At 39.6% G+C, this 14,263-nt stretch overlaps 1 protein-coding gene across 3 annotated transcripts in view; it reads left to right on the top strand.

The window, feature by feature from the left end:
* CHD2 (chromodomain helicase DNA binding protein 2) overlaps window positions 1–14,263 on the top strand; it is a 117,835-nt gene that overhangs the window by 55,936 nt on the left and 47,636 nt on the right. For all 3 annotated transcript variants that reach the window (XM_027569799.2, XM_035727930.1, XM_027569805.2), the window contains 4 exons: window positions 6,511–6,699; window positions 10,100–10,262; window positions 10,574–10,726; window positions 12,907–12,978. In XM_027569799.2, coding sequence (XP_027425600.1) covers window positions 6,511–6,699; window positions 10,100–10,262; window positions 10,574–10,726; window positions 12,907–12,978 — 577 coding nt within the window. The remainder of the gene's footprint in view (window positions 1–6,510; window positions 6,700–10,099; window positions 10,263–10,573; window positions 10,727–12,906; window positions 12,979–14,263) is intronic.

Raw genomic sequence — 14,263 nt, 5'->3', positions numbered from 1 at the left:
ATAGGATTTACCAGTGTAGCCATGTGGGTGGGCCCTAGCTTTTTTGTGTGGGAAAATTAAAAAAAAAAATTTTTTTTAAGATTTTATTTGTCAGAGAGAGAGTGCACAAGCAGGGGGAGTGGCAGGCAGAGCAGGCAGAGGGAGAAGCAGGCTCCCCGCTGAGCAAGGAGCCTGATGCGGGACCCTGGGATCATGACCTGAGCTGAAGGCAGATGTTTAGCTGACTGAGCCACCCAGGTGTCCCTATGTGGGAAAATTTTTAATGACTTAATTCAGTTTCTAGTTACAGATCTATTCAGGTTTTCTGTTTCCTCTTCACTTAGTTTTGTTAATCTGTTTCTAAGAATTTGTCCATTTTGTCTTAAGTTATCTGATTTGTTGGCATAATGTTATAGTGTTTCCTCATGATTCTTTTACTTTTTGAAGGGTAAATTGTGATCTCAGTGATTTTTGATTGTGGTAATTTGTGTCTTGTCTCTTTTCTTGGTCATTTCAGCTAAAGGTTTAACAATTTGGGGGATGTTTTCAAAGAAACCAACTTTTGACTTTTTTTTCTGTTTTCTATTTTACATATTTCTGTTCTCATCTTTATTATTGCCTTTTATTTAACTTCCTCTTTTTCTCTTAAGGTGGAAGCTTAGATTATTGATTTAAGGCCTTTTTTCCTTTTCCTGATATGGCTGTTTAAAGGTATAGGTTCCCCTTTACAGCGAATGTTGATACCATGTGTTTTGGCTTTCATTCAGTTTCACCTGTTTTCTTATTTCTCTTGTGATTCTTCTTTGGTGCATGGGTTTTGTTTTGAGTGTGTTGGTTAATTTGAAATATTTAGGTATTTCCTGAATGATTCATAATTTAATTTTGTCTAAGAGAACATGTTTTAAATGAATTTACTGTTACTTGTTATATGGTCTGGTATGTTTTCTATTTTGTAGAATGTTCTTTGTGCACTTGAAAAGAACAATGCTTTCATAGGGTACAGTTCTGTCCATTACATCAACTTAGTTAATAAATAGTCTTACTCAAGTCTTATATACCTTTGCTGACTTCATGTCTAATTCTGTTATTGACAGTGAAACATTTCAATAATTAACTGTAGTTGTTGAATGATGTACTTCTTTTGGTTCTGTGAGATTTTCCTTCATGTATTTTGAGGGGTTTTGGTGTTAGGTTTGTGCACATTCATAATTGTTCTGTGTTCCTGATACATTGATCTTTTTATCATGAAATGTCCCTCTTTATCTCTAGTAATATTTCTTGTTCCTTAGATCTATTTTGTGTGATGTGACAGCTCTTTAGCTCTCTTTTGGTAACTGCATGGTATATTGTTTTCCATCACTTTACTTTTAACTTTTTTTAATGAGTCTAAAATGTGTCTCTTTTAGACAACATATAGTTGGATCTTGTCAAATCTCTGCCTTTTCATTAAAGGGTTTAGTTCATTAACATTTAATGTAATTATTGCTATGGTTGGATTTATGTCTGCTATTTTGTTTTTTTCCCCCCATATGTCTTACTTTTTTGTTTCTCTTTCTCCTTTACTGCCTTTTTTGTTTGAACAATTATTTTCTAATGTGCCATTTTACTTCTTCTGTTAATTGATTTTTGTAAAAGTTATTTTCTTACTGTTTGCTGGAGTTTTTAGTATGCATCTCATCACATTCTTCAGATTAATGCTGACCTACTTCTGGTAAAATGTAACAGATTACTATTTCTTGTAATGCAGACCTACTAGCAACAAATTCTGTTTTCATTTGTCTGTGGCTGTTCTTTTTTCACTTTTATTTTTCAAGGAGAGTTTTAAGACTCTTCAGATGAGTAGAGAAATTTGACCACTCTGTGCCGCCCTCACGACAGCTGTCAGGAGAATAGGCTTAAACTATTTCCTGTGTTTGCAGGCATCCTCATGGTGGGGTGTGCTTCTGGGAGTGGAGCCCCCTCGACACCCGTCCTTCCTCTGCCTTCTCTCAGAGCAGGGTTTCTCAGCCTCGGTACTATTAACATTTTGGGCTGGATAATTCTTTTTGTCAGGGGCTGTCCTTTGTATTAGAGGATGTTTAGCAGCATCCTTGGCCACTACCCACCACGTGCCAATAGCTGCCCCCTTTCTCAGTTTTGAGAACCAAAAAGGTCTCCAGGCATTCCCAGTGTCCCACAGGGAGGCAGAATCACCACCAATCGAGAAACACTGTTCTATAGGAGGTTCCTTTTCCTGTCATGTCTCACCCATCCCGTCTCATTGCTGTCTGTCCTGTTGCTGCTCGCCTGGGTCCTCTGTCCCTTCCAGAGAGCTCTGAGTCTCGATAGTGGCCTGAGGATGGCGGCAGTTGCCCTCTTCTTTTTTTTTTTTTAAGTTTAAGTTTTTTTTTAACTTAAGTTTTAAGTTTCAGAGATAGAATTTAGTGATTCATCAGTTGCATACAACACCCAGTGCTCATTACTTCAATTGCCCTCCTTAATGCCCATCATCCAATTACCCCATCCCCCAACTCACCATGCCCTTTTCTTTTTTAAATATTCTTGAGTACCCTATTCATCAGGTATTAGCAGAGGGCCATGTTTTTATAAAGTGTGCTTCTCAAAGGTACAAGTGCTATAAAACAGATAACGTATAAAAGTTCAGGAATAGTCGAGATTATCTATTATTTATTGTTAATCTTTGTTTTCTGAAATAGAGAATTTTCATGTGTATTACTTTAAACTATTACTTTAAAACTTTTTGTGTTGGATCTTTTTGATACACTGGAACAGTTTAGCTTCAAAATGTTGACTTAGATGATGAAGTGTGTCCCATATCAGACAATTAATAAGTTGGTTGGACGGAGATTAGTTTGAGGTCTTCTGTGACCAAGGTAAATGTCCTTTGAGTTTTAGAATCTAAGAGAAAAAGTATATCCTTCATAGCACCATTGAGATGAGGTAAAAGCATTCTACATAGTAGGAGTCTTGAGGCACCCTGGGGACATCTGTGTTTGTCACCTCAAAAAAGAATGGTGCATAGTTTTCACCAATGAATGGTTAGCTAGATTTCCCCTTTTGTACTTGACTACTGAATTGGGTGGTAGAGATTCTGGCTCTTGATTGTTCATAATTAATTTTTTTGCTGCTATTTAGCAATTGTGGCATTCCTAGTAGAGATTATCATTCTAATAGTTCTTCTAAAGTGTTCCTTGTGGCCAGTTGAATTACTTTTGGAATGATGGAGTTAGAGATGCAGTTGTGTGTGTGTGTGTGTTTAAGAGAGCTTTTTCTCTTTGAAAACTTTGTTTTTAAAATATTACTGGGGCTCCTAGGGTGGCTGAGTCGTTAAGCATCTGCCTTCGGCTCAGGTTGTGATCCCAGAGTTCTGGGACCGAGCCCTGCATCGGGCTCCCTGCTCCATGGGAGCCTGCTTCTCCTTCTCCCACTCCCCCTGCTTGTGTTCCCTCTCTTGCTGTCTCTCTCTGTCAAATAAATAAATAAAATATTAAAAAAAATTATCATTTTTGGGGCACCTGGGTGGCTCTGCCTTCGGCTAAGCGTTAAGTGTCTGCCTTCTGCTCAGGTCATGATCCCAGCTCCTGGGATTGAGCCCTGCGTTGGGCTCCCTGCTCAGTGGGGCTCCCCGCTCAGTGGGGAGTCTTGCTTCTCCCTCTCCTTCTGCCCCTCCCCCACCCGCTTGTGCTCGTACTCTCTCTCTTTCTCAAACAAATAAAATCTTTAAAAAAATACTATCATTTTCAAACATTTTAAAAAAGATTGTTTGCCACAAAGATGTATATAACTCCATTAGTCAAGGAGTTAAGGTTTACCTTTGTTTCTGCCTGAGCTTGCTTTGCAGGTGACCAAAATCCTGTGCAGTATTTTCCCCATCCTTAGCGGTAGTTCCTTAGGTTCCAGGTGGCTCTACGGAACCACTTAGTCCTTTCAAAGACATGATCCATTGGAGAAATTAATTAGTGTATAGAAAGGAATTAAGTTTGGCCAGATAACTTTTGAACCTTCACCTCCTCGACTGTGACAGGCCATTGGTTTTTAAATCCAGAAGTTAGTCTTCTTTTTAACCAACTGAAATGTTATTTTCTTTCCTGCATGGTGGCTCTGACCACACTACCACCCTTTTTATAAATCTGGTCACTTACCCTTATTATAAATACATGCTAATCAATTATTTTGTTTGTACTGTTTTGCAAAGCATGGGGCTTGGTATTAAAGGTAGAAAAAGACAAGGCAAGCCTGTTTATAATCACTTGCAAAGTATACTGCATACCCACTCCACAAAATAACTCGATAGAGGATATTTCAGAGATGTAAGCTCTTAGTATAAGAAATGTGTGGGTTTTTTTTGTTTGTTTGTTTTGTTTTGCTTCTGCTGTCTAGGCCAGTCTGAATTTTTTTTGCACCTTTCCCTTCACATATTAATTACATGACTTCTAGCGTACTGTTTCACTGCTTTGATTTAATTTTCTTCTTTGTTGTTCTTCAGTAGAGTGAACTTCTATTTTCTAAAATCCCAAAGTCTGGAAAATTTAAGTAATCAAAATTATTTGTACTTTTGTGAGAGCCACAGTTTATGTTCACAAGTTAATAACAGGGATAGATCTAAAATATCTCTAGGCTGTGGCATGATGTCATTATTAAGTTCATCACTGTAACCCTCTATCTTTTATGTGTGTAGTATTTTAAGTTGATAGTTTTCTATTGCAGGGAACAGCAAACTTTTTCTTAAAGGACCTGATAAGAAACATTTCTAGCACGTAGGCGTTATGGTCTCTGTTACAGCGACTCATCTCTGCTGTTTAGAGGGAAAGAACTATAGATAATGCATAAAGCATTCAGCGTGTATATAAAGAAATACTGTGTCATGTTAATTTGTTGAGAGTATACTACGCAGGTGAAAATACTTGTTGCCTAAAACAGTAGGGGAAGTAAGTCTTGTAAATAAGGTTTATATTGAAGTTTTTAGACTAATATAATAATAATATATAGTTTTACTTCATGATAGCGAGTATTATGTGAATTAAAATATTATCTTGAAATTGTCACCCAGCTCTTCAGAGAATAGCCTAATACAGTGATAGTCCCTGGTTTCCAGTTGTTTCATACATTTTGTGGGTGATGTGCCATCCCTAGCACTGAGATAGTTCAGTCGGCATAGTTCCTTTTAATCCTCCTACTGGTTTTAATTCATCATTTAGTTTTGTTCCCGGAGTATTTGCATAGCAGTGTGACAAAATATGCTTAGGTTTATCAGTTTGTAAGCTTTAGTGATGTTTTTAGATTTCTACTCCAAAGGTCTTTTTGTCTGCTTCTCTGAAGGTGGCTGTTTCGTGTGTTTACCAGGTGTTACTGAGGCTGAGGTGTTGATCCACCTCCCAGTACTTGATTGACATGAGTGGCCATTTGTCCGTCCAGAAACAGCAGCAGACTCTGTTGACGCTGTTGTGCTCTGTGGCGGTGCTGGCATCTGCGCTCTGACTTGCTGTCGCGACCTCAGAGGGCAGATGCTTTCGAGTCCTCCAGACTCTGGGTAATGTTCTGTCTTGTGGGGCATGACTGGTCTCAGCAGAGGAGGGCTGCCTGGTTGTCAGAGAGCAGACTGGGAAGCTTACGGTTCTAACCTCCTTCCATGGCCTGCTCTCCCCAGCTGAGCATCAGTCTGCACACAGGGTCCAGCTGGTTCTTCCAGGTGCTTCTCCGGCCTTCTAGTGGCAGGACAATGCACAGTTTTTTCAGTCCTCATAAAAGAAGTTTCCTTCAATTTTTTTTTTTTTTTTGAAAGAAATCTGTTCACAGTGACCTATTCTGGACTTCTGCTTTAGTGAGTCAGAGATGACTGAATTAAGATTTAAACGTGAGAAACTTTTATCTATAGAATTGAGGCAGAATTATTATGGTGACAGGTTTTTAAATTTATTAGTAACATTTGTGTCCCCAAGTTCTAATACTGTTAAATTGGTATCACTTGTATTGCTATTTTTATTTGGGGGCCAGAGTCTTGTTTCCTGTCATTATAATCCATTTCTTCATCTAGGAACAGTGAAGGTTATTGATGGAAATTGTGTAACAAACTTTCACCTTTACGTGGTGACAACTGTAATATTGCCACTAGTTATTCTCTTACCTCTGAATTTGTTTTCCCGAGAAATTGCAGCTTATTAAAGATAGCTTATTAATTTTTCTGCAGAATGTTTCATGACAATAACTTATCTATGCTTATATACTCATTGCATGTTATACTGAAATGTCTTGTGAACTCTAGACCCAATCTGAGCATTGGAAACCTAATGTTACCACATTGTAGACAGATGAGATTGATTCAGTTGGTTTTCCTTTTCCTTTTTGTTTTCCCCTCTCTTGTGTCCATGAGCTAGCGACTGGTAAAATTTATGTTTCCTTATAGGGAAGAGATTTTTTTTTTTCCAGATTTGTTTTTTTCCATTTAGTGAATTGAAATTTTAGTTTGAAAAATGCTTTTTTTCCCCCTTCCTGGTTGCTTCTGTAACAAATGCTGTCTTGTTTTATTTCCAGGTTTGAATTCTGGGAAGATTTTGAAGAGGACCACGGGAAAGGGAGGGAGAATGGCTACCAGAGTCTCCATAAGGTGCTGGAGCCCTTCCTCCTCCGGAGGGTCAAAAAGGACGTGGAGAAATCCCTTCCTGCCAAAGTGGAACAGATCCTCAGGGTGGAGATGTCGGCTCTGCAGAAGCAGTATTACAAGTAAGCTGCAGGCTGGGTTGCACCACAGTTAGCACCCGTACAAGGAAGCCATGAGGTACACAGTTGACAAACTGCTTTTTTCAATGATGCCTCAACACAGATGTGAGTAGCAGTATATTCATGGTTAGAAAGAGGAAGTTTTATTGTTGTTTCTTTTTTATTTGGGTGAGAATTTGCATAGCACTTTAGCACTTTTCATTCTGTAGGTCGTATGAAGTAATGTTAATGCTAATCCTCCTCCAACAAACAGGCATATTTCATTCATTCATCTGTTTCTTCTCTGCTATTCATTCAATCATTTATTAAGATTCTGCAGTGTGGTAGGCATCCCGCTACATACTGGGAGTCTGAAGATGAGTGGAATGTGTTCCTGCCAGAAGTGTTGCTTAAGAGGGAAGACAGAGTAGAGACAAGGGGTCAGTACAGAGTTGTTTAATAACCAAGGCATATGCAGGGCACTGTGGCAGTTGAGAAGGAAAAGTGCTCAGCTCTTTACTGCAAGGGGGAGACACTCTCCTTTCTGGCGCTCCACGTGGCCTGGGCAGGTTGTGGACTTGGTTAGGTTATGACAGGCAGAAAGCTGGGTTTGGGACAGGGGGTGGTATACAATGTGCTTTCGTTTTTTTTCTTTAGATTTTATTTATTTGTGTGAGAGAGCGAGTGCATGCATAAGCAGGGAGAGAGAGCACAAGCAGCAGGCAGAGGGAGAAGCAGGCTCCCTGCTGAGCAAGGAGCCCAATGTGGGACTTGATTCCAGGACCCCGGGATCATGACCTGAGCCAAAGGCAGACGCTTAACAGACTGAGCTACCCAGGCTCCCTGCCTCTATTATTTTTTAAACTGAAATATATTTGACATATAATGTGTAAATTTAAGGTGTACAACATGTTACTTTGATACATTTATATGTAATGAGATGGTTGCCATTGTAGTGATAGTTAAGCACCTCTATCACATGACATAATGACCCTTTCTTTTTAATGGTTGGAATGTTGAAGTTCCAGCCTCTTAGCATATATTGTTGTCTGTATTCACTATGCTGTGCTTTAGATCTCTAGGGATTATTTACTAATTGCAGGTTCATATCCTTAAACAACATCTGTCTCATTCCCCCATTTCTAGGTAACCACTATTTTACATTCTGTTTTTCTGAGTTTGGCTTTTTCGGATTCCACAAATAAATGACATCATACAGTACTTGTTTTTCTTTGTCTGACTTATCTCACTTAGCATAATATGCTTAAGGTCCATTCATGTTGGTGTTTTTACATCTTTGAAAGAAATAATAGGTTATATTGACCCTTCGACTAGTGAGATTTGTTCTGATATGATTTTAAATTCATCGATAAGCATACTCATGTTTTATTCTGTGACAGTTGTTCTTTTATAATCCTGGTCTAATGGCTCCATTTTTAGCCAGGAGGAGCTTATTCAAGTGAGTTTGGAGTCCTTTTGACATAATCCTAGTTGTAGCTCAGAGCTTTTTGCTTTCTGGAATAAAATGTTCACATTCATCTTGTTTCCTGCTCCACAGCGGGAGTCAGCCATATATCCAACAAGCTCTGCATACTGTTTTATTGGAAAGTGGAATTTGGAGACCTCAGAATGGGCATGGGAGCTGTGACTTGCAGCCGCACTAGACATCACTGACAGGCTTTTTCAGTGGACAGAATTAGGAAATTTGTTTGTTTTTGTTTTTATTTGTTTTTAAAGATAAGAAATACATCATGACTTTTTTTTTTTTCCAGTTAAACAGTACAACTTAGAGATTTTCTTTGATCTTAATGGTCTTATACCCATACCAAAAATTCCACTTCTTAACGGCACCAACCTATTTAACACCACACACACGGTCTTAGTAGTAATAGTGCCTGGATTACCATCAGCAATGTGAATAACAAAGAGTAAGGACAAAAATTTTTATTGGTATTTTTTTGTTTTTAAAGGTATATTCCATTAGAAATGGATGAGTCTTAAAGTACTTTGAGATAGTTTTTCTTACTTGTAGTTAGGCTGCCAGCTAGATACAATGGGTCATTTATTTCATTTTAGTTTTTTTTTTTTAAGTTGGCTTTGTTGTAGGATTTGTAGAGTTCCAAAGGCAAAGCTACAAAGCGTGCTGTGTTCACAGATATCTAGCTTATTTCCTTGTCCCCTTCATTCTGGCCCCTCTTTCCCCTAGGTAATAGTAATTACCAGTTTTAAAATTCTTAATTTACCTTTTCTTTATTTTTTACCTTTCCTTTATTTTTTAATTTTTAAAACACAAGCAAATGCATTTTAACTTATTTGCTGTCTTCCTCCTTCCTACATCGACAGCATACCATATACATTTTTCTGTACTTTATATTTTTCACTTAATGATTGAAAAACCCTCCACAGTAGACCTCTTTTCTTTTTACAACTGTGTAGTATTCCATTGTGGATCTGTAGCATAGTTAGTTTATTCAGCGCAGCCCCCTAGTGGTGGACATTTAGATTGCTTCAAATACGTAATTTACTCTTAGAAATAAGGCTTCAGTGAAAATCCTTGAGCATTCTACTTTGAGGTAGAGTCCTGACAGTGGGATTGCTAACAGTGTAAAGAAATTCCATTGCTCAGGAAAAAAAGTACTTTTAGGGGCACCTGGGTGACTCAGTTGTTAAGCGTCTGCCTTCCGCTCAGGTCATGATCCCAGGGTGCTGGGATCGAGCCCTGCATGGGGCTCCCTGCTCAGCAGGAAGCCTGCTTCTCCCTCTCCCACTCCCCCTGCTTGTGTTCCCTCTCTTGCTGTGTCTCTCTCTGTCAGATAAATAAAATCTTTAAAAAAAAAAGAGAAAAGTACTTTTAATATTTTATAGTGTATGGTTAAAGCTTACATGTGGATATACATATGTATTTCTCCTTCCCTTTTTTAAAATTTGGATATAAAACATTGTTACCATGAGCATTTTATCGTGTAAAATGCCCTTTCACAACAATTTATAAATGGGTACATAGCTTCCATCTGATCGTAATCCTAATTTAATTAGTCTCCTCCTGTTAGTTTCCTTCTGTTTGTATGTTGTGAGAAAGAGTGCTTCAGTGACCGTCCTTATTTGACGTGTGTGTGTATATGTGTGTATATATATGTTTCATTGTTGTTATTTCCTTTAGTTTTCTGTGCTCAGATCAAAATGCCCAGTAGAGCGGTGTTTACCCTGTGGTTAACATTCTGAATCAGACCAAAGATGTGAGCAGTCCCAGACAGGTGGGAGGAGGTGCAGAATACCACATCCCTCCATGCCTTCTTAATGGTCTCATGTCTTTTATGTTCTTGTTTTTGTGCTTCCAGTAACACTGCTCTCTCTCTCTCAGTCTTCTGAGGCCTCTGATTCTCTCTTTATTCTAATTGAAGAACATCATTATTTTAATCTGCAGATGGATTCTGACCAGGAATTACAAGGCTCTTGCCAAAGGGACAAGAGGCAGCACATCCGGTTTCCTGAATATTGTGATGGAGTTGAAAAAGTGCTGTAACCACTGCTACCTGATCAAGCCCCCTGAGGAGAACGAACGAGAGAATGGGCAGGAGGTTCTCTTGGTACGTGGCCGCCTTGTTTATAATTATGTTCTCAAATCCTCCAATGTTGGTAGAAGTTCTTTCCTCCTCTGATGACTCTTCAAGGAGCATCAGAAGAAGCTTTGAAAATTGGTGAGGGAAGTTCACTAGGAAAAATACAGAAAGTCTGATGTCGCAGATGCCAGGTAAAAGCATTTCAGGAATTGTCAGCCGGACTGCACGCGGCTTCACCAAGTTGAAGGAAGATTGTCAAGCTAGGAACTCTTAGCAGTTAAGGGCAGATTGAAGTATGGGTTTGAGTGTGATAATCGGAATGTCTTTTCAATCTCTAGTCCCTGATCAGGAGCAGTGGGAAGCTGATTTTATTAGATAAACTGTTGACAAGACTTCGAGAAAGGGGCAACAGAGTCCTTATCTTCTCCCAGATGGTCAGAATGTTGGACATCCTGGCTGAGTATCTGACGATCAAGCACTATCCTTTCCAGGTAAGGATGCTCAGTGATTGGAGTCCCTCTCTGCTTCCCTCCCACCAGGTTGTATGCTTTGCTTGCTAAATTATCCTAAAATTAGGAGACAGATTTTCTAGCTGGAAACAAATTGAGACGAAGGTTCTAGGAGGGTCTTTATGTTTACTTCCATACCTTTAAGCTACCCTATAATGAAAGTGGGCATGGGAGGTCATTCTGCTTTTCGGGTTGGGGGGCAGTAAGGAGATGGTAATAGAGGAAAAGCAGACAAGAGAAAGGATGTTAGATGATGTCTTCCAGCTCCAACTTTGGGGTAAGAGTAGAGAGGAAGGAGGTGTGGACCTAATTCCAGAAGCCTAAATCCTAGGAAGAAAGAGAGGCAATAGTTCTGTGCGTTCACGCCGGGGGGAAGCTGACCCTGGCTGTGGGGCTGGGAACTCAGCAGAGCCGTGCACGTGAAAGCTTGCTGGTCCCTGAAGCAGGTGGTGGTGGCCCCCTCTTCTCTGTAGGATTGTTACTGGGGATTTTCATCTTCATTCAGTTGTCTCCTACAAGATAAGAAGAAAAAGATAAGGGGGAATGAGTTTCTTCAACACAATATTTTTTTCTGGGTGTTAGACTGTGTGAAATTTCTCTTTGATCTATTTATGGATGTGTATGCTATTTTTCTTGACTTTTGGCATAATATTTTTATAGTGCTTTGATTTTTAAGATTGACTTAATATTTTTTCTTTGGTTGGACTGTTCAACCAACTTACGTAATTATCCTTGTATCGAAGAAACTGGGGTCAGTGATTCTCCGATTCTCCCTTAAGAAGGCCAAGTTTTAAGCTCACTAACAGATTGTCTTTTAAAAATGTCCTGAAAGATATTGTCCTATCCAAAATACTTTATGTGGTCTTTCAGTAGCTGTCTTAGAATATGGTTTGATACTGTGGTTATTTTAGGAATAAAAACAAAAAAGAAAGACCGAGCACACTGCAAAAAGACTGTTGTCTCTCAGTGCTTCAGATCTCTTTGAGCTTTCAGGTCAAGCTAAACATTTGCTATCAGGTAAAGTAAGAATGCATTGCTTTTCTCTGTAGGGAATATTTGGCTGGAGTCCACTTGGGTCTGTCATGTCTGCTGTCTTCTGTTAATGGGAATATTAAAAGGAAGGCATTTGGGTTTTTTGATATCAAATACAGGCAGTGAACTGCCATTTAAACATATCTGTGGGTTGAGGCTCTGAGTAGAGTTGGTACAAAGAAGAAAGGGGGTTCCCTGGTGTGATTTGACTGTGTTCAGGTGGGCCTGGACAGCAGAGCCCTGAGCTGGGGAGAGGTAGGTCCTTCTACAGACTATGTCCCCAGCCACTCGCCCATCACTGGGCAGCTGACATCACCTCTTGGGTCAGATTTGCCTTCTGCAAAGTGAGGTATTTTGTTCATCTCAAGATGTGATTGTAAGGGGAAGACATGTGAAAATGATTTTAAAGAGTAAGCAATAAGCACTTTATATGTATAGCATACAGGTAATAATTCTCAGGTATTTATTTGACATGTGGTTTTCCATGGTGACGTTGTTTGGGGCCTAGAACTGACACATAACTCTAATAAAAGAACTAGTAAATGCCAGAGGCTTTCTTAAATATGCATTTTGGTTACTTAAACATTTCAGAGTGTAATTTTTGGAAAGGCTGGAATATATGATCAACTTAATTTTAATAAAATGTTATGACAAAATGTTTCCAAACAATTACGTAAATGATTTTTTGGTTTGTGTAGCACTTAATAACTGTGCAACTTGTAGTCATACTAGTTGAGAAGGATCATTTCCTGCCTGAGCTAATTAGGTGAGCAGTGGTGCAGTGACCTAATCTCTTCAGTGCCTACGGATATGGAAGCAAACACCGTTTCTGAGCACAGTGTGGGTTGCCGTCTTTCTCGTTACAGGTCCTAGCAGTCATTCTGATCCTTGGATAAACCTAGATAGCCCTCTGAGTCAGAAGCTTCTGACCTTGAGTTTGTAACGGGAGAGCTTGGACTGGACAAGTAGGGTCTGCTGCTTAAGCACAGTCCCCTGGCAGCATGTTGCCAGTACATTCCAGTTATTTTTACTAAGTGGGTGTTGGAGTGATAAAGGTTGCAAGACTGGTGTTCTGTTCTGAGTATAGCTGATAGTCCTACCTTATGATTTTCTTTGGTCTATTTTTACAGCGTCTGGATGGTTCCATCAAGGGAGAGATCCGAAAACAAGCACTGGACCACTTCAATGCAGATGGGTCTGAGGTACACCATGCATGGCTTTATTATTTGGGCAGTGTGGGCTCTCTCTCCAGGGGAAAGCCTTTCTGGCTTAATGTATTTCGTTTCAGGATCAGTTCACAGTGAAGTTCTCCTGCTTTGGGAAGGAAATGAGAAATCACTAAAATAAAAGATGCCTCTTAATTTTGTTGTTACTCCAGAAAAGCATATGCATGCTTGTTTATCTGCCCTGGTCTGGATTAGTGACAGAGTAGTTCTAATAGCAACTGTGGGTGTTCTCTAGTGGCTTCCAGATACCAAATTTCTGGGCCTGGGAGAGCAGCAAGGCAAGAGTCGGGAAGGCTGGCCAGTAGGATTAATTTTGACATGTATGTTACGACAGAAGGTTCTGATCTGTACTTTTTTGGTGACTGAGGCTTGAGAAGTATATTGGCCATGGCTCAAATGTGTTGGATTGCTGGTACAATTGATACAGCTTAAGTTCTGTTGTCCAGCTTGGATTTGCATTCTAAAGTGATTTTAAGGCACATACAGAAGGGATGCTTAGGAAAAGTGAGAAACCATGGTAACATTGTAGCTTGTGTATACCAAGCTGTGAAATGCTGTGGGATGTGAGAGAAGTGGGGGAGAAGATGTTCCGTGGAGATAATGCTGCAGCACTGTGTGCGGGTGAAGGTGGCAGTGGAGAGAGCCAGAAGTAGAACTAGTGTTTTGGGGAGAACATGAGTGCTTCTGAAGCCTGGGCCACTACTTCATATAGACAGAACAGACCTCATGTTCTGCTTTCTGTAGGGCTTTAAAAACTCTGTGTCTGTTACTCCAAAATGGTACGTCTTCTGCCTCTAGAAATGCATGTGGTCCCAGTTAGACTATAGCATTCTGGCTGCTTTAGCCTAAAATGTTAGTTCTCCTTGCGGAGCTTTGGGTGTGAATCTGGACGGAACCGAGGCTCTGAATAGTTCAGGAGAAAAGGAATTGAATTACTGAAGACTGCTCACCCTCTTAATTCCCGTCCCTTCTTTTTCTCCTCTGTTTCCTCCTGTAAAATCATGGTAATTCCAGTACCTGCTGTGGGGATTAAATGCAGTGACCAGCACCCAGCAAGCACTGGGCTCATTGCCTACATAGTGAGCACTCAGTAAATGCTAGCTAGTATTATTATTTAGTATTTATTCAAACTGGTTTTGTGTTCCCTACTCTTAGTTTAAAAAAAATAGTATGAATGTTTCATATTGCCCTTTCTCAGAGAAACATTATTAAAGCTGCCTTTTCTTTATAATTCTCAATTCTCACCCCATGGCTATTTATA

Source organism: Zalophus californianus, chromosome 6, assembly GCF_009762305.2.
Source record: "Zalophus californianus isolate mZalCal1 chromosome 6, mZalCal1.pri.v2, whole genome shotgun sequence".
Lineage (NCBI taxonomy): Eukaryota > Metazoa > Chordata > Mammalia > Carnivora > Otariidae > Zalophus > Zalophus californianus.
This window is presented reverse-complemented; position numbering and strand designations above follow the sequence as displayed.